Source organism: Exophiala oligosperma (assembly GCF_000835515.1).
Source record: "Exophiala oligosperma strain CBS 72588 unplaced genomic scaffold supercont1.2, whole genome shotgun sequence".
NCBI lineage: Eukaryota > Fungi > Ascomycota > Eurotiomycetes > Chaetothyriales > Herpotrichiellaceae > Exophiala > Exophiala oligosperma.
Window position 1 is genome coordinate 2822301 of NW_015622819.1, and position 19366 is coordinate 2841666.

General features: G+C 51.4%; 8 protein-coding genes across 8 annotated transcripts; 4 read left to right on the top strand and 4 right to left on the bottom strand.

Annotated features, from left to right (window-relative positions):
* Positions 1 to 163: 163 nt before the first annotated feature.
* On the bottom strand, positions 164 to 2303 carry PV06_02433 (uncharacterized protein; the record flags this gene model as incomplete). The annotated part of the gene is made up of 1 exon (XM_016403116.1): positions 164 to 2303. Exon 1 carries the CDS (start codon positions 1898 to 1900, stop codon positions 164 to 166), a length of 1737 nt encoding a protein of 578 aa, XP_016267013.1. The 5' UTR covers positions 1901 to 2303.
* A 349-nt stretch (positions 2304 to 2652) lies between these two features.
* PV06_02434 (uncharacterized protein) lies at positions 2653 to 3964 on the top strand. Its single transcript, XM_016403117.1, has one exon. The coding sequence runs from the start codon at positions 2830 to 2832 to the stop codon at positions 3772 to 3774; it is 945 nt and encodes a 314-aa protein (XP_016267014.1). The 5' UTR covers positions 2653 to 2829; the 3' UTR covers positions 3775 to 3964.
* Positions 3965 to 4822: 858 nt separating this feature from the next.
* PV06_02435 (uncharacterized protein) lies at positions 4823 to 5931 on the top strand (the record flags this gene model as incomplete). The annotated part of the gene is made up of 2 exons (XM_016403118.1): positions 4823 to 5054; positions 5111 to 5931. The coding sequence occupies 2 exons, from the start codon at positions 4823 to 4825 to the stop codon at positions 5695 to 5697; spliced, it is 819 nt and encodes a 272-aa protein (XP_016267015.1). The 3' UTR covers positions 5698 to 5931.
* Positions 5932 to 6121: 190 nt separating this feature from the next.
* On the top strand, positions 6122 to 8304 carry PV06_02436 (uncharacterized protein; the record flags this gene model as incomplete). The annotated part of the gene is made up of 1 exon (XM_016403119.1): positions 6122 to 8304. Exon 1 carries the CDS (start codon positions 6178 to 6180, stop codon positions 8302 to 8304), a length of 2127 nt encoding a protein of 708 aa, XP_016267016.1. The 5' UTR covers positions 6122 to 6177.
* Positions 8247 to 9758, bottom strand: PV06_02437 (uncharacterized protein). Its single transcript, XM_016403120.1, has 3 exons — positions 8916 to 9758; positions 8783 to 8816; positions 8247 to 8712 (listed from the first exon to the last, which is right to left on the bottom strand). The coding sequence occupies exons 1-3, from the start codon at positions 9253 to 9255 to the stop codon at positions 8343 to 8345; spliced, it is 744 nt and encodes a 247-aa protein (XP_016267017.1). The 5' UTR covers positions 9256 to 9758; the 3' UTR covers positions 8247 to 8342.
* Positions 9759 to 10864: 1106 nt separating this feature from the next.
* On the top strand, positions 10865 to 12519 carry PV06_02438 (uncharacterized protein). Its single transcript, XM_016403121.1, has one exon. It carries the CDS (start codon positions 11258 to 11260, stop codon positions 12029 to 12031), a length of 774 nt encoding a protein of 257 aa, XP_016267018.1. The 5' UTR covers positions 10865 to 11257; the 3' UTR covers positions 12032 to 12519.
* A 70-nt stretch (positions 12520 to 12589) lies between these two features.
* PV06_02439 (uncharacterized protein) lies at positions 12590 to 14478 on the bottom strand (the record flags this gene model as incomplete). Its single annotated transcript, XM_016403122.1, has 3 exons — positions 12590 to 13800; positions 13861 to 14387; positions 14462 to 14478. The coding sequence occupies 3 exons, from the start codon at positions 14476 to 14478 to the stop codon at positions 12590 to 12592; spliced, it is 1755 nt and encodes a 584-aa protein (XP_016267019.1).
* Positions 14479 to 17055: 2577 nt separating this feature from the next.
* On the bottom strand, positions 17056 to 19318 carry PV06_02440 (uncharacterized protein). The gene has a single exon (XM_016403123.1). It carries the CDS (start codon positions 18992 to 18994, stop codon positions 17090 to 17092), a length of 1905 nt encoding a protein of 634 aa, XP_016267020.1. The 5' UTR covers positions 18995 to 19318; the 3' UTR covers positions 17056 to 17089.
* Positions 19319 to 19366: the final 48 nt, after the last annotated feature.

Consider the following 19366-nt stretch of genomic DNA (forward strand, 5'->3'; position numbering starts at 1 on the left):
CAACTGTCGACAGAATGACATCTGGAAGAGAGATTGTATGTGAAAAGTCATTCACGGCCAGTGCCGCTTCATCGCGGCCATCCCTCTCCATTCAGTGTGAAAGATAGAAACATATATCATTTTCTCATACTTCCAACATCTCAACCCCAGTCACATTGAATCATTAAAGCTTTGCGCTTGGAACCTCCTCAGGGTCCAAAACAGTCTCTATCCATGTCTTCCATTCTTCGGCAAGTTCAGGATCAATCGCACAGCCATCGTAGCTGGCCTGAAACCGAATACAGTCGGTGTCTCCAACCACTCCCACGAGAAATTCCCCGTCCCTTGCCCTTACAGTGGTGCTTAGATTGCGGAAGTCTGCGTTGATTTTATCGCTTCTTGGTAGCTCCTGTGTGTTGTACCTGCCGGACGAAATCACGGAAGATCGCGCTCCTACAGAACTTACTCCGCAAGTTGAGAGAGTCGCCGAGCGTTTAGCTGGATAGTTACCCTGAATATTCCAACCATGTCTTCGATCTCCAGTGGCTTTCGCTCCTAAACGCTCGATGGTTGAAAGATAGAGGAGTGGGAATAGTTGGGATGGGCTTTTGGAACCCATTTGGATCTCTTCTTCTGGCTTCCGAGGCCGTTTCTGGTACTGGCGCAATTGTCGTGATGCCTGTTTCCCCAACAGTCTGAGTCTGCCTTGAAAGTCAAGGTGACTAGGCAGATGAGGTAAGGTAATACCGTCACTGAAAGCAAGAATCAAGCTGTCTTCCCTCCCAGTCGTTGCTTTCGCTGTCAGAAATGGGCGTGGATTTATGGGAAACGACCCCACGAAAGGCCGTCGTTGTTCCATTGGCACGTGAGGATTACGTTTCTCCTCAAACAGCATCATCGCCATCGCCACCAACGCGAAACAGCCACTGCCGATGCTGATTTTGGCCTGGCGACATATGTCGGCTAATTTTCGAGTTGATCCTGCGTTGAGTTCAGCACGAACCCGGAAACCGTTGAGAGGTGGGACATTTGTGTAGTCAAGCACTTTGGAGAACTTGGGTTGGAACGCCAGGGCTGATGGAAGTGGGTTTCTTCTTCTTAAAGGGTTCTGGAACGATGCTGGAGGTGAAATTCGAGTGTGACGTAGAATGCGTGCTAGCAACCAGAACCATCGCTGCTTAGCTCTGTTCCCTTGGGCTGGTGGATAGAGAGACTCCTGTGCTGGTGGAAGTCTTGACAAAGGAGTCGCACTGCAAAGACGCTTCGCGTATGATCTGAGTTGCTTTGGTGGCAAATTGATCAAGTCAATGAGATTAGCCATCCATCTCTGAAATGAGAGACCATCGCTTATCTGGTGAGCTGCAATAACGACTAGGTGCAGCTGGCAAAAGCCCTCTTTGTCCAATTTCATAGGCATGACATAGATTTTGCTCAAAGCCTCGGACGCGTTGATACATCGGCCCGAATTCAGGGCATGGATGAAGAACTCTTCGGGATTGACATCATGGTAAAAGTCGTCCACGAACACTATATGATCTCTGGCGCTGGATCGCATGTCTTCGACATTTGATGCTGGCTCGAAGACGAAGACTCGATCTTGGTGAGTATAGGCAGGGTCAGATGGTACAATGCTAGTTGCCTCAGTCACCTTGGTTGAGAGAAGCACATGTTCCTGCCGCAGAATAGCCCATGCCTCGAGAAGCCTATCTCGCAGAGTGTCGATTGTAGAAGATGTTCTGACCTCAATATGTAAATGTATTGTGAGGTCTGCTCGCCCCTCGAAATCTGTTCCATCGACATCAAACATCGACTCGACAATGCCGATTCGGCGGACGAACAATTGCTTGCCGTTCTGTGTGATGCCGTTCCAGTCATGTCTCGCTGTTGCATAACTCTGCAACCATTCCGCGTCTACAGACATTGTGTTGACATAAAGCGTCCAGAGCTCCGTGAAATCAATAGACTATGTCGAATGCGTTGGCTTACTGACCAGATGTGGTTGTCTTTGTGTCACCATGAAATTTTCCCGCTTCGGAGATCAAATCCGACCTTCAACCTCAACTTCTTTGCAATCTCCTTCAGTTTGCGTTCTTCTTCGCAATTCCCTTTGTTAATTTATCATACCTCATCATGCACGTGTTACTACTGGGTTCAAGCTGGTCGCACTGGGAGTTTTGGCTTATTGCTGTCCTTTCCGAATTCAGCACGATCTGCCCGGCTCATCTCCGACCTTCGCACCACCCACCAAGAGTTACGTCTTTCCTGTAGCCTGGCCAATGTTGGCAATATCAATATTAGCAATCAAGATATCATGTCGATAGTATTCGATTTCAGTACATGTGCCATATGTTAGTAGATGTTTGGCTGTGTACGTAAGCCAAAGCTCGTTCTCGGCATTGGAAGAGCGCGAGGCTTACGGAAAACAATTGACACCAGCAACTCTCTACTGCATTGACTTTATACCGATCTGTTACTGTCAATTCCCTTGGCCAGTGCATAGCTTCGCCTTGATCTCAATAATAGCGCGCGAAATACAGGCTTGTCAACGCCACCATTAGGCAATGATCCTATCAGCAAAAGGCCGAAGCTTGCAAAAGCTGACTAACCTTAGACCCCCTCGACGGCATCTTTCGCCTAGAATGGAGACCGACCACTTACCTAATGCTTCGAGACGGGGGCTGAGAGCAATGTCTATTCTACTCGAGCTTGCAAAGGATAAATATCACTAGATTCGCACTGTGGAAAAGGACATTGCTCAGATCCAAGCAAGAATATCCCACAATAACTCAACCAGAAACAACGTCCTCTACACCACGCTCAGTCAAAACGGCGGCAAGAAACATATCCAGTATGACACAGAAAATAATCACTGTTTTCGGTGCGACAGGCAACCAAGGTGGTAGCACAGCCTCTGGCATCTTCAACAGTCCAGAGCTATCGGCCAAGTACAAAGTCAGGGCTATCACTCGCGACCCCACCAAGCCATCAGCTCAGGCTCTTGCCTCAAAGGGCGCAGAACTTACAAAGGCAGACTTGAACGATATCGACAGTGTTCGTTCAGCGATCGCCGGCTCATACGGCGTCTTTGCGGTCACAAACTATTGGGAAACCATGTCCAAGACGGTCGAGTATCAGCAGGGAAAGAATATCGTCGACGCCTGCAAGGAAGAAGGCATCAAACATCTCATCTGGTCAAGCCTCCCGAACGTGACGAAGTTGACAAACGGCGAACTGTCCAAGGTGGAACATTTCGACTCTAAAGCCGAAGTGGCCGAGTACGCAGAGCAGACCAAAGGCGACATGCTCGTGTCATACTTCATGCCTGGCTTCTTCATGTCCAACTTGACTGGACAATTTCAACCAGACAAGGAGACTGGTGTCATCGCGATCAGTCAGCCTTGGAAGCCTTCTGAGACCTGGATTCCCATGCTCGACATCCAGAAGGATACGGGATTCTTTACCGTTGGGTTACTCGAGGCCGGAGCACAAGCTAATGGCGTCTTTGTTCAAGGTGTAAGCGAGTGGATGCATCCGAAAGACATCACTGATCAATTATCGCAACTCACTGGCCGTGAAGTCAAGTTCGTCGAACAACCCGCGAGTGTGGAATCGGCAGCGAATCTGGGGAACAAGATCGCGGAAGAACTGGCGCAAAACATGCTCCTGATCAGAGACTATAGTTACTTTGGCAAAGGTGCGCAGGACAAGCAGGCACAGAGCGACAAGTTCTTGGTTTCGGGTGCGCAGAAGACTACTTGGAAGAAGTTCGCTCAAGGTATCAAATGGCAGTGGTAGTGGTGGTGCTCGGTGCTTAAGATGCACTCACTCTCAAGATAACAGTCCGAACGAATCGAGCTCATCTCTAAAATCATCGTTCGCCCTGAGTAGGCCGCATTAATAGCGTCAGTATATTTCTAACCTACATACGGAGTACTATAATTCAAGTAGGCTCTGCGAGAAGGTCATATGCGCAGGGACAAATCTGTGGCAGCACTCCGATCTTGTCTGACAATAATATTTCTGACGATGTATAACTTGCAATGACGGAAATTCTCGACTGTCTGACAGCAAAGAATCTCTGACAATCTCGTCGGTGTGAACTTCAGCCAGCCATGAACCTCTTTAATCCCTTTTACATACTCGATTCATCTCTCTCCTTTTTACTTCTTGCATTGGCCCTGGAAATGGCGCGCCTCTCTTGGAAGCCACCACGTCAATGGCTTTTCTAGAATGGATTCACGACCCCTCGAGTCTCGTCACGGCTGCTCAGATTGATTCTGCTTTTACATGTTTTCTTTCATCGTCAGACTTTTGCATCTGTGCATCATGTGTCATCATCTGTAGTTTTGTCCGCGATACTTTATCTTACAACTCCACCGAGCTGAGAGACAAGCAAAGGTTCAGCTCTCAGGACTGACTGACTGACTGAATTAACATAGCCTTGCCGAGTGGTAGGTCACCAATTGGCTTGCAGACGTGGCTATCGTTGAAGAGAGCCTCACATTGGTCCAGATGAGTTGGGCCATCCCGCTTGCCATGTTACACAGGTTTGAACAAGCCACATAATATCACGAACGAACCATTGAAGCCAGTTGACCTTTTGATGTTTCCCATTCAAAAGAAATTGCCAACTAGCGCTCACCATCCTTGCTCTACGGATTTAATAACCTTGACAGAACCTGCTTTCCCCGACCCTATACGAGTATCTTGTGTATGTAGATTGAAAGGGACGCGTCTCTGGGGCCATTGACACGCATACGACTTCTTTTGTAGTAGAATATCGGCATCAAACACTTCAAGCCAGCCAATTCTTCGACATAGCATCATACTCATTCTCAGCTCAATGTCTCTACAACCAGAAAGTTCTGCACAAGCAACGTCAAGTGAACCGGCGAATCCATCACGGCCAACGGCGCCATCAACGGCCACAGGTCCATCGGCTTCGACTGTGGTTCATGATGGGCATGGCGCTGTACAACCGCCGGGCCAGCCTCCGTCACCGCAAAGTCGACCCGGGCAGGCCAGTGGAGGTCAGGCTCTCAACCCCACGCTGTTTGAACAAATCGTCGCACGAGGTATGCTGATACGAAGACTATCGGGATATTTTCAAGCTGACATTGGGATACTCCAGATGATGAGCACTACACTTCACTGAGAACACGCGTTACTCAAGCGTACGAAACGCACACCGTCCAGTACTGGTTTGTCGCGAGTTTGGCGAACGGACTGCTTTTCCTGCAGATCTTGGTGGCGGCGTCGTTGACGGTGCTTGGGGCCTTCAAGGACCACCGGGCTCGAACGGCGTCCATCTTCCTCGGGGCCACCAACACAGTGGTGGCAGGTTTGTTGACCTATTTCAAAAGTCGCAACCAACCCAACCGAGCTCGGCAGTTTCGAGACGCGCTCCAAGATTGCGTCCAGCAACTCGACGACGCCGAGGCCAATTTCAGGAACCCAAACTGGACCGGGAATGTTTTTGACGAGATGGAGAAGGTCAGGAGCTCCTACAACCGGGCCAGAAAGGATGCTCGCGCCAACTACCCCGACTTGTGGGTGAGGGCGGGCAGCCTGTATGATCCTATGCATGCCCCGCGTGGTGGTACCACAGATTCCACGGGAAGCTCTGTCAATGGACAACAGCCCGACCAGAGACCACATGCGAATACGATGCAGCCGAACCATGGTAGATTGGGGAATCACTCTCCCGTTGTCGGATGACTTTTCCCACTACGACAGCACGACCAGCCCAAGTAACAAACAAACGAGGGAGCCCCCTAGGCAGTTCTCATTGAATACGAGCTTGTAGGGTCTTTTTCTCAATACCCTTGCTCGTCCGTATCACACACCACATTTGGCCCCTCGCCAGGGGTTAAGCGCCTCTGAATCACGAGTTATTTCAGCCTTAGACTTGGTCAACCTCATAGGTCTCGAAGCCTGCTAGTACGTTGGGGGCCGCGTTACACACGTCGGTTTTCGAGTTTGGTACATGAGCCTTCAGCTGGCGTCCCACGCGGCTCGACAATTCGTCTTACATTGCGAGTAACTCGGCCATGATCTTAACCACAGAGTCTTCGGTCAACGTAACCAAACCCACTCGTTCCTCATTGATGTCCTTGTTATCTCGATTGTTTACAGAGTACTTTTCTACATCATTGGCGCAACGTGACAGCCGAAAAGTCTCGCATAAGGGGAAAAGCAATGGCCGACGACGACCTCAAATGTGGAACCACACGTCCTTCCGAGGGGGCGAGGAAGAACGTCCGAAATGAAAATGAGAAAAAAGAAACATCACCGACAACAAGACACCTTGTGTACTTGCCCCTCCTCGAAGGATACATGTTCAGACTGGTTGAACTTCAACCCGGCCAGCCTCGTGACCCGGTCTCCATCCGTGTCTGGATCGTCGAACTGGGATACCATCCAGATTACGAAGCCATCTCGTACGTCTGGGGGGATCCGACCTGCCCGGAGTCGATATCTTGCAATGGGAGGCCATTGGAAATAACGACTAGTCTACATGCCGTGTTCAAGAGAGTTCGGTACACAGACCGATCACGCGTGTTGTGGGCCGATGCGGTCTGTATCAATCAACAGAACAAGGCTGAACGATCGCATCACGTTTCGTTCATGGGTGAGACATATAGACATGCCAAACGAGTTCTTGTTTGTTTTGGAGGTCATGACAAACACACCAGTACTTGGACCGGCAGCAGTGATGATGGTAATGATGATGCAGACGACGTCGCAGACCTCGTCGCGGAATACTCTTCCAAGATTCCCATTGAGGTCTCCATGGCCACCGCCACCCCCACCGACAATCCTCAGCTCGATTCCCGAGACCCAATCCTCGCCGACACGCGATGGAAAGCCGTGGCGACGCTCTCCAAGGATCCCTGGTTCACGAGGGCTTGGGTGGTTCAAGAGGTAGGCATGGCGAAGGATCCGGTGTGTCTGTACGGCGGTGGCAGTGGTCGAGAATTCCATTATCGCGACCTGATGCGGCTGGCGGTGTGGACCATGATATGCGCCCCTCAGCTCGAGACCCGTCATGGGATTTCGTTCGGCAGCGTCCACACGGATTGGATCGATTGGTCCGTCGGGTGGAAGGAGACGTCAACGTACCCAGACGAAGTGTTCTTGGATCTGTTGTGTCATTCGCGTTGGTTGGAGTGTGCAGTTAGACAAGATCACATTTATGCCTTTCTCGGACACCCTTTGGCGTTTGTGGAGGCGGACAACGACGACGAGAGAAAGAGTCCCATAGTCGAACCTGATTACGACAAGCCTGCCGAACAGGTGTTTTTGGAGTTTGGAAAGACCCTCCTCAAGCACTTTGGACTTCGTGTCCTCTCGGCCGTCGAGCACGATGAGCACACGTGGAAGGATTGTCACTCGGTCCCTTCTTGGGTACCACTCTATCACAATGTCAATTCGTTGACCAACAGTCTTGGTGTCTTTGCTGGGTTTTATTTTGATGCTTCTTCTTCTTCTTCTTCTTCCTCGGCCTATGTTGACTCCACGGAAAAGAAATACAACCCTATATTTGTGAATGAAACAGATCTCAAGTTGAGAGGTTGTCAGGTCGATGTCGTCCAGAAGACCTTCAAGTTTTCAGAGGCTGATTTACAAGATTTGGAAATAACAACAACAAGAAAAGAAAAGGATGACGAATTCGAAAAGAAGACGACGATCAACAAACATACTTGTACGGACAGTGGTCGAAAGCCCAGTGACAACCAAAATACTTTGTTGGATCGCATCATGTTGGAGGCCCTGACGGATCAACACCACCACAACGGCCACGCTTACGACTCCTCATCAGAGAGAGTCATGGCACTCAGTCTGACGTTGTGTACGGGCCTGTCGACTTATAAATGTGCAGAAGATAGACTGGAACAACATTGCGACGACTTTGCAGCTTATTATCCTCATTGGAAACAGACGAGAAGAGAAGCAGCAGCAGGAGCAGCTTCGAGTCACGACGACACTGCCGAACCTGAATTGTCCCGAAAACGTGTCCTACCGGGGGATGCCTCGCGTGGGGACTTCGAAAGGTTCTTGACCGATATGAGGCTGGGTTGCACCGGACGGAGCTTCATCTTGACAGAAAAGGGCCGGTTCGGACTCGGTCCCGTCAGCGCAGAAGCAGGGGATGTCTGTTGTGTTTTGTACGGGTCAAGGGTATCTTTTGTGCTTCGCGAGTGGGATGGGACCGGTCGATACAAGATGAAAGGCGAGGTTTATATTCACGGCATCATGAGAGGAGAGGCGATCAAAACATCCGAGGGTGAACTGGATGCTGGGATTGATATTGTCATTTGCTAAAAGAAAACGAACAAAATTTCCTGTCATAATGGTATATTTCACCCCTTTCCTCCTAGAGGTAAGCCCCCAAGATATTCATGTAGACCGAACAGAACATGGCCACACGTGTAGTGCGACCATCGTAGAAAGTCCAATGCCAACCAACCTCCTTTTGCGCCGAGGCTTACCATCGTCCGTGATAGAATCGTCACATCAGTACAACACAAGAAGGCATCCTTCATCCGCACTGACAACAGCCACTCTTGTCGGTGCTGAAATTCAAACATCTGTTTCAGGGGGAAAATAGTCAGTGTTTTTTGCCCCGTGCAAATGGTGTTTATCCCCAAAAGCCCGAAGCTGTGCTGAGACACGTACCCTCCATTCGTAGCTTTCCAAAGCATACATCCATTGCGGGATTTATAGTTGCAACTTTCAAGACACGTCAGTACTTCGAACGTCGATCTGCGAATCATCTTCTCCACTGTGAGTAGGTACCTACCATCCATCCGTATAGTCACCATAATTCATACAACCTGGATCGAGCGAGGATTGTCATGTTAGTGCTGAAATCACTGGTATGTGCCCGATCTCGAGGCATATCTTCGCGAAACGTTCGTGGCAACAATGCTAACCTTCTGAGTGATCGCCATAATTCATACACCCTGTTGCGCCATTGCCGAATGTCAAGCATCCTTCTGCCGGCTTTTCTTTTGTTTGTTGGTACGCGGCTCGATTATGTTGCGTCGTGGGGTCTTGTGGCTGCGCTCCTTCTTGTTGCGTCGGTTGGGAAGGAGGGGAAGCATCGCGGTTCGAGGTGTCTTGAAGTCTGTCGTTACTGTGCGCCGAACTCGTGCGAGAGGATGCCGATGCTTCGTAGGGCGGTGGAGGATCCATTCGGGGAAAGGTACTGCTTGCTGGCTCGGCGGGTCGCGAGGGAGGAGAAGACGAATCTTGGGATCTGAGTTTACCCATGATGATATGGTTGTCGCTGAGTGCTAAGTATAGCCTCGTTCAAGTCTGAAGGTGAGTGGGTGCGGTAATTCGTCGTCGCAGTCTTCACGTCGGCAATCACAACGACGGGGAATGAAATCTTGATGTTAATTTTTGGGCCACTCGTGCAAGAGAAAAAAGTTCTTCTTCTGCACAATACAAAAGGCAGGAGACAGATGTTTGAGAATATATGCGTGAATTGTCTCTACCTGGAAGATCCCAAGCCTGTAGTTATAGCTTGTATGATCAACATGAGATTCAAAAGCAGTAACACTCGTATAGTATAGTCGGATACGAATACGGCGTGACGATTGGTTCGTATGCCGTCTGCCTGAGGGATACTTTGGACGAGGAGAAGCTTTGGGCGGGATGAAAGTCACAGAGGCGAGAAAAAGAAGAGGAGAGAAACGGGGGAGCGAGGGCCATTAGGCTGTGGCTGGTGCTAGCAAAGACGGTGTGCGCTAGGCGGTTTATGGACTAGTTCGATCCGACTAAAAATGGCTGATGGGCGAATCGTGGTGTGAAGAATGTATGGTGCCTGGGCAATTTTTCAGCTGAAGGGATTTGGGGATTTGTGGCTGAGATGAAGAGACAAATGTACTGTACGTTGGGGAAGAAGGGAATGATGATCCAATAGATGATACTGAGGAACGGAGTGGGTGGTCAAATGTACGGAATAGTGGATAGACGATAGAGGATGGTAGAAAGACATTGGCCCAGGCTGAAGGTGATCTTTCATCTCACGGGGACTTGAAGGGTCTGTCGAATGCGGGTTAATGTGTCGAGTTGTTTCAGAGACATGTCGAAGATGAGCATCATGGTGTGAGCGTATAAAACGAGATTACACGAAGGTGTCGTATGAAGTAGCGACAGTTGATCTACGGAGTCGATAAGATCATTTTCCCACATGGATGTGGAGGTTTAGACTACTTGTACTGTACTGTACCTAGATACGTTTTCGCTACCGATGGAGGAACTGAATAAATAGTATATGACGCAAAATGAGATGGTCTCACCGCAGACTTGGGGAGAAATGATAGGCCAGGTTCTGGTGATGGAGGATCCTGTTGTTTTCTTACACGAGAACCAACGCTTGATTGCTACTCCCGTACAGTCTCTGATGATGAAGTGGGAAGGGAAATTGCGGGTAGTCAGACACATCAGACAAGTGGTGTGTTGGGTGGTTTAAATCAACTGACACAGGCTTTTGGGGGGGGGAGTACTCCGTACCAATACCCACGGTAATATGTAACTATGTAGAGGTACGGAGCACCTAAGGGAGGAAAGTACCTCAGGTGATGGCCTAGTAGTTGTCTTACCGTACTCTTGTATGGTACCGCCGAGTAAGGGTAAAGTAATTCTGGAAACAAAGGGAGACCATCTCTCTATTTCTATGCTGGTCAGTTGTTATCGATAATGTAATTTTAACGGGCACCATCTCATGACGATGGGGATGGGCAGTGCACAGATTCTTTTTGGCTCGTACAGTACGGAGTAGGGGCCCTTTAGGCTCCTCCCTAACGCCCCCTAAAAGGCCTCACATTGGTCTCCCACTGGTCTGTTTTCGCCTGTCGTTTCCCATTCGGGGGCTCGGCATTATTGCCTCCTCCCCCCCTGATGCCAACCGATGCCGCCCGCCCAGACCCAGCCAGATCTTCTTGTGGGCGCAGGTTTGAGCAGGTTCTGTCTCTTCTCTTTCAAATAACACACCACCATCACCACCGCCCCGTCACCATTCAATTCAATTCTACCCATCAAAGACACAAACCCTTTTTTTCCCCTTCTTTCCTCATCAGTCTCTCTCCTACAACCCTTTTCGTTTCCATCCACATTGTCGCAGTAAACAACTTCGCGCTCGTTTGGGTTGTTAACTTGCTCACTGCTACCCCTCCTACCCAAAAACACCCGAGTCCTCCGCTCACTTGACGCGCTTGTTCCTCTTCATCACTCCCACTGTAAAAAAACCCTGCCCCCAGTCGCGAAGATGGGTTTGAACAATCACTACCGCTCCGTCTCGAACGACGAATCCTTCCCGTTGGCACCTCCCGAAAAAGAGCCACCCAAATCAGGTTGGGGAAAACAGTCGATTCTACTGTCCATCGCCACCGGCACTCTCTTCATCGCAGTCATCGCAGCCGTCCTCTCCACCGTCGGATCCGCCGTCGTCTCGTACAATTCCAGCGGTAGTTCAGATGCGGCTGCGACGGCCACAACAGGTGCCGTCGCCTCGACTGCGACCGGCTCGGCCATCCTGAATGGTGGTGTGTCTGAAGCCAACGAGGTCGAGATCCAGGGCTGCGGGAGCAACCCGACAGAAGCACGCGCGAACGGATGTGTGTTTGATGTTATGATGCAACTTTGGACCCCCGCCGCCTGCTACGATCGCCCCCTCTCGGATCGTTTCCTGGCCGAAGGCAACTGGACCTGGTACGCCGACACCACGGCCAACAAGGTCTGGTCCCTCGAGGAGATGAGAAAGGGAGAACACGATGCCGTCTACGTGGCCCAAGAGTACCACATCACGCATTGCATTTATGCGTGGGAGATGTTGGTTCGTGCCATGAGAAATCAAGCCCCCATCATCACGGAATTGATCTCGTACGACCACGTCATTCACTGCCGCCATAAGACTCTCCAGAGAGCCGACGGTGGTTCGACGATCCGTGGTGTCCGCGCTCCAACCGGTTACACCAAGTGTGCTCCTTATGACACCTGGAAGCATCATCTCCCCTCCAACGAGCACTCTTCGACGGAATAAAAAAAAAGTCTTCATGAACTTTCCTTTACTGTATCTTCCTCACTCGGACCGTGAAATTTCACCGCAATATCGAGATCCACCGAGTCCTGCCTCAGACCTACCGGACCATCTTGTCCAACCAACACGAACCCTGCTATCCCGGCTTCGAGAGATTTGGAGTGGACTTGTGAAAGAGGTAGCAGGAAGCCGAAACAACTTGAGCCGGGGAACAACAATAAGCTCAAGCCAAATGGTTCAAGAGCAGATGGTTGTCGGATGATTCAGAGAAAGATTCAAACATGACGAATATTCTCATGCCACCATTTTTATTGTGTATATACCTCTCTCTTTTTATTTTCCAACATCACAGCGCGTCTTGATTTATGATCTCGGGATTTCTTACATCGGAAGGGGAGTGGTTTTGTCTAGGATGGATGAAAACGGAATTGTTGATACGGAGTTGCTTACTTCCAAATATACCTTTAGTATAATTCACACATTTGTCCATATTTGTTCCTTGCCATCCTCTCCGACCAGACATGTAGTCATGCAGGCTGCGCACCAGCCAGCCAGCCTCTCTCACTGTACCATTTCCGGCTTCTCCTTTTTCTTCCCACCATTCTGACCATTCTCTGGATCCATGGCCGCTACAGAAGATGACTTTCTTGTTGTTCTCCGCCTCCTTCTCCGTCTTCTCCGGTGACCCAACCAGTCACCACCACCATCAGAGTCTGTCATGTCCGTGTCGAACCCTTCTCCTTCCCTCCCGAGCGTGCCACCTTCGTCCCTCCGTTCGACCTCATTCTTCCGCGCCTCGGCCTCCTGCTCTTGCCTCTTGGCCTCCTGCTTCGCCCGCCACTTCCACAGGAAATACGCCCCCAGCGTCAGTGCGGTCAGGCTGACGCTCACGAGCCAAAAGATCCAAAAGTACGACGACACCGTCGGAGGGGAGGCGGTCAGGTCGAAAAAGTTGGTCGACACGATGGCCGCGACGAAGGTGGCGGGCAGAAAGGTCATCTGCAAGAACTGCATCGTCTTGTTGCTGTCGGCGTCTTCCTTGTTGGCTTCGTTGTCGCGGAGGGCGATCTTGCCCTTGATGAAGTCCAAGGCGTCCCGGGTCCGAGATTGCAAGTACTGGCTCGTCGAGATGTCGTTCTCGATCAGGTGGAGGATGTTGGCGAGCTTTTCCTCCATGTGCGGGTTGGCGCGGTGGACGTACGTCCTGTACGACGCCGTCGTCGTTCCTGCCGCCCCTGTCGTCAGCATCTTGTCGTCGAGAAAGGTCATTGTCTCCAACAGAAACTTGGCGAGCGACTGTTGAAAGTCCAAGGAGCGTCGGATGTATTGGAGTTGCGTGGTGATGGTGTCGAATTGCTCCAGAGACCCGATCCCGGCGTCGCGCGACAAATACTCAAAGTGCGCCACGGCCTTGCAGAGACGGTTGACCTCCCAGGCTGCGTGGTCGAAGTAGATGTGCAACAAAACTGTAGGGACGTGTAATGGGTGCAGGTACCATCGAGAACCGGCTTTCAGGAGACGGCGTTTTAAGTCGCCCACGGCGGCATCGGTCGTGCCGTCGAGGAGAGCTCGAGTCTGACCGTTGTCGAGCGAGTGTGACATGGCGAAGGACCAGAGAAAGGGGTCCTCGCGGCGAGGCTCCTCTCGTTCGCGAAGTTGGAGACGATAGCGGTCCACGAGTATTGGGCTTCTTGGTTGTTTGGGTTTTGCTTCAACCTGGAGTTGGACTTGTCGTGCTGGACGGAGGACAAAGGGAAAGTTGACTACAATTCCTACAGGAGGAAGCTCGTAAGAACGATCATGGACATGACAATATAAGTGCAAACACATACCAATTCTGACAGCTCGTGAGGGACTGATACTATCGTCCCACACTGTTTTGCGCTGGAAATTGCCAACCTCTCGACACATCAGTCGCAACCAGGTATATTCTCGGTTGAGGTCCCATTGGTGTATGAGGTCTTGCATCTCGCTCGGGATGAAAGGTAGATGGGCGATCTGTCGGTCTTCTGCATGGAGGAGCTTGTGACGGCGAGGGACTTGGCTAAACTTCAGGGCTGGTCTTGTGCAGAGCAGTCGTAAGGCCAGGCGACCTCCTTGGGGAACTTCGGGGTGATAAGCATCGAACAAGTCCTCCGGTAGTCTTCGAGACACAGGATAAGTCCGGTCGAGAATGCGGACACCTTGAGAGTTGGATTCCCAGATGTCAAGGGTTGCTGCTTTGAACAGAGAATGGCGATCTTGCTTCTCGAGGTCATTGTATGCTGTTTGCTCGTCATCAATGATTGCGAAGAGCGACGTCCGGATTGGGTCATAGACAAATTCATCCACACCTTCGTGGATTGGTTCGGTCGACTCACTCATTTTCTAGAAGTCAGTGTACGAGGTATCCGGGGGACTTGAATTTGAGCATCTCAATAGCCATGCCCATACTCCGTGATCAGCAGCATATTGAGGGCACCTTTTCAAATCAATGGTGTCATGATGGCATCCTACATTGATAACTTGATGTGCCCATCTCATCAGAGGGCTTCAAGAAGTCTGTCTCAGGGTGTCTCGCTCGTGATGGTCTAGAATCTTTCGACGCAAGCCACAAGCATGAACCCTGGTCAAAGTCCTTCCAGATTCATCTTAGTAGCTGAACATCATGTGGGAGTCCATGTCTTCGTCATGGGATTCTGTTGTCGTCCTTCCTTGATACATCATTCTTGATAATTGGAGCTTCGGTGCATATCTACCCATCTTATGAAAAGGTCCTCCGTGTTATCACTGACAGGCTTGCGGTTTTGTTACAACTTGGGCATGTTGGAGAGAAGGAATTTCTTTCCGGCTTGGATAAAGTCATGCCGTAGCTTGAACATCTTGGCTTCAACGTGTTACGGAAGGAAAGTACGTACGAGTACGAGTGCGAGTACGAGCCCGACGTACCTCTCGTATTCCGCAAGGCTTCGATAGATATCCGTACTTCCTTCGGTACAAACAGTATGGAGTAAACGGTCTTCAACTTCGCCTTTGATCAATGAATACCCCGACTCTCATCTCTCCTCTCACTCTCTCGTCCTCGGTCGATCGCCGGGGGAAGAAGATACCTAATCATGTCTGATCGCTCAGGTACCAAACTACCTACCCAAGATCATCTAGCTTTCTCCAACTTGGATTTTCTTTACACGACGTAATGTTACTATCCAAGGGACATGACCTGTTGGGGACCCCGTGGAGCAATATTATCTATCTAGTCTATGATCCAAACATTGACCGCTTAAGCCGTCTTATACGCTGAATGAAGCAATGATTGACAACTACTCTACCTTATGGTAGCTATTTCTCCAACGAAATAACTTACTTCAACTCTGCGTTGCCGACTTGGCACAAATTCAGGAAATGCTACTCGGATTCGTCCGAGGTGGTTGTTCATAGGCTATTCGAGTCTAGGTATGTGCAGCTTCGGTACTCCCGTACAATGATCGTCAGGTCCCAAGATCCCAAAAACCAAGTTGGAGATGGCTTGGGACTTTTTTCCCTCAGAACGCATAAAGGCAGAGAGGCGGCCCTAGACCCCCCGAGGTAGAATAGGTCGGGTTTCTGTTTTGCTACAAAAGAATTCAATTACCTCAAGGGGGAAAACCGCTGTTCAATCTCGAGACTGATAGTCGGACTGAAACATGATGAAGACCATCTTCAGCTTGAGCGTGGCCTCGATCCTAGCATCTAATGCCCTGGCGCAGTCCAAACCACCTGGAGTGACTACACCGATCGTTGAAGATTGTGGTGGTTTCAACGGTTCTGTCGTCTGTGTAAACAGATATGTATGTACAGTACCTGTCCTTGACTCTTTTCTTCACAATATCCCTCTGACAAACATCACCAACAGGCAGCGGTCCTTCCATACCACTTCAACCGATCCATCACGACTCTCGAAAAAGAGTATGATTTCCGCAACACCAGCGTGACCAACGCACCTAGCTTCGACCTCTTGCAGGACGCCAACTTTGTCGTCTTCGACAAGGAACGCGGTCTGGAATGCCTGGGCGACTCTCCACGGTGGGAATTCATGTTCCCCATCGGCGACTCCGTCCACGAGGCTCCGGTTTACGTCCCCGAGCTGAACATGTTGTACATGTCCCAACTCCCCCCGGTCAACGCCGCCCCGGGCGACTACATCGCTCAGCTCGTGGTCAACCTGAACCAGACCCCGCCCACGCTGAGCGAGTACTTGCCCGACCCCCCCATCTTCGCCCCCAACGGCGGGGTGTACCACGACGGTCTGATCTACTGGGCTTCCAGCGGAGGGTTCGACGACATCGACGGCACCGAGCAACGCATCTCCCTGTACACGGTGGACCCCCACACCAACAAGTCCACCGCGATCCTGAACAACTACTACGGTTTCTACTTCAACAACCTCGACGACGTGACCGTCTACCCCCCGACGGGCGACCTGTTCTTCACCGACCCCGACTACCCTTGGTTCAACGGTCGCGTCGACACCGCCCCTCAGCTACCGACCGCCACTTACCGTTTCGACCCTCGCACGGGGGCCACGTTCTTGGTCGACGACACCATCCAACAACCCAACGGGATCGCCTTCTCGCCCGACGGCAAGACTCTGTACGTCACCGAGTCCGGTGCGTTGACGGGAAGCATCGCGCCCGAGGTCGGACCGGGGACGAAACATTACAACACCACCGGACGCAGGTCCATTTATGCCTTTGACGTCGAGGAAGACGGCACCCGAATCACCAACAAGAGATCCTTCTATCTGGCCCAGAACTACATCCCGGATGGCATCAAGGTGAGCCGCGAAGGGTTCGTGGTCGCCGCCTCGGGACACGGCCTGGACGTCATCGACCCCAAAGGTCAACTGATCCTACGAGTCCAGGCCAACCACACGGTCTCGAATTTCCAATTCACCGGTGACGAGTTCAACACCGTCTGGCTCATGGGCAACAAAGGTATCAGTCGGGTTCAGTGGAACATAACCGGACAGGTACCACGATAAGACATTTACTACCTAGTATAGATAGACAGGAGTCTGAGGGTCCCAAAAAGAAAATTTGAATGCTACGCTAAATCCAATATCCAACTACTACTCCCATCGTTTTGTCCTGCCCCTGTAGTGGTAGTAGTAGTCCCAAACCCCTTCATCATCGCCTCGACGGGTTTCGAACCGATCCACAAACTCTCGCTCCTATCCAAACCCTCTTGGACGTCCCAACATTCCGTACCGACACCATATATCACGCGGCCGTGCAAGAACCTCTCTCTGACACCCCTCTCGAACCCCCTTTCGTACCAAATGCCTCCACCGTTCGTGATACCGGTTTCGGTCCCTTCCGTCACCACCGCGTTTGCGCTGCTCGTCGCCACGACCCCGGCAACCACGCGCGCCACGTCCTCCGGCCTGTCGGGCGGGAGTTGAACGCTCATCCTCCCCCCGCTCTGGGCCAACGCCCGGGGGACCATGACGTTCGTGACGACCGCGTTGATCCTCACCCCGTCCCGTTCGGGGTCCGGGTCGACGGCACTACGCAGACTCCTGACCAGACCCAGGATACCGTGTTGTGAGATCTGGTAGATGGGTAGACCTGGCGTCTCTTTGAAAGCCGCGACGCTCGTGACAAAGGTCAAACTGCGATCGTCCTTGCCTGGTGGTCCTCCTCCCACGGTCTCGTCGGGTCGTGGACTCGAGTAAGGATTGACAATCTTGGGCTTTTGTTTCGCCTTCGGTGAGTATTTCAGATAAGCCATTGCGATCCTGGCAAACCGCGTGGCCGCCGTCAACGTCTCGCCCAGACCGTAGGGTTCCCGCTCGATTTCGGAGACGGCCATGCGGAACGTCTTGTTCATACCCGGCCGGTCATGGTCGAACCAGCCGCGTTCGGCCTCGGCCACGGACCGCGCGTGTCCACCGTCGTCGCCGACCCCGAAAATGGCGTGGTCGACCCTTCCGTACATGGTCGTCGCGAGCTTGAAGAGTTCCAACATGTCCGAGTACCGTGTCATGTCGCATTTGTTGAAATGTACCACGTGGGGGGGTGGGAGGGACGAGATGAGTTTGCGCGCTTGGTCGGATGACTTGTCGCCGAAGATGACGCGCGAGCCGGCGGCGTGAAACTGACGGATCAGAGCTTGACCGGTCTGAGAGGCACCGTTGGTCAGGACTACCACTTTGCCATGGAAGGATTCGTCCGGGAGAAGCGGTGGAGTGAAGCGGCATGGGTTGCTGGAAGTCGTGACGGCGGTAGACGACGACAGAGATTTCTTGGGTCGGTGGGTGTTGGTAAAGGGGTGAGCAGCAGGTGTCGGGAGAGCCGGTTTCGGGGAGGTAGGTCCATTGGAAGCGGGTGTGGGAGGCGGTTGAACCGCTGTGGCGGAGGGTGTCGATGTCTGTGATGGAGGTACCGAGACAGGCTTTGGTGATGTCGGTGTGGCAGGGGTCGATTGAATGGAAGGTACAGCATTGACTACTGTAATCGACTTTGGTGTTTCTGGAGGAGGATTTTGGGCGGCTTTCTTTTTCTTTTTCGGCGCCGGCGTCGAGGCGGGTGTCTCTGTCCTGGGCACCTCTGGCGTCGGGGGTGGTGGTTGCTGTTCTTTCTTCATGGGGTTCAGGTCGACCTCGAGCTCGAAGGTGTGAGGTGTCTTTGTGATGGTCTTTCTTCGACGGGTCGGCTTATCAGTGCCGTTTTCTCCGCCGTTCACTTCAAGTGTCGCTGGCGTTGTTGACCGTGGTGGTGGTGGCGGTGATGATGATGAAGACTTTTCCTGAGCTGTGGGCCTAATGGGAGAACCTGTCTCTGGTGTCTTGAACGACTTTGAAGTCTGTCGTGAGATGGGCTCACCGTTCGCAGCGGACGAAGATTCGCTCGCCCATGGGTTAGAGGGGGCTTCACTTGTGGTGGAAGGATTGTCAATTTCGCTGGTAGAGTCCGATCTTGTGGACTTTTTACGCAACGTTTCCTTCATGATGGACAAGCCACGGATGGCTGTTTATAATTCATACTAAGTACTTCTCACTTCCACCCTCTCTATCTTCACTATCAGATCAAGAGGGTTTGAAAGAGGGAACTTGGATGAGGTACGAAGGGACGAGCTGCTTCGTACCGGGTAATTTAGCGGTTGATTCCAGGTTGGCAGCTCGATGATTCAAGTGGCGCACTTTCAAAGGGGGAGGCGGGGAACGGGACAAGTTGGCAGTACAGCTCCGTGTCTCGGTGAAGGAGAGAAAAGAACAAGAGAAAGAATTTGTTTATAAAAAGAACATACAACACAAAACGTATTCACTAAAAGACTTCAAATGAAAAAAACCAAGAGTGCGATAATAAAATACTATTTTGA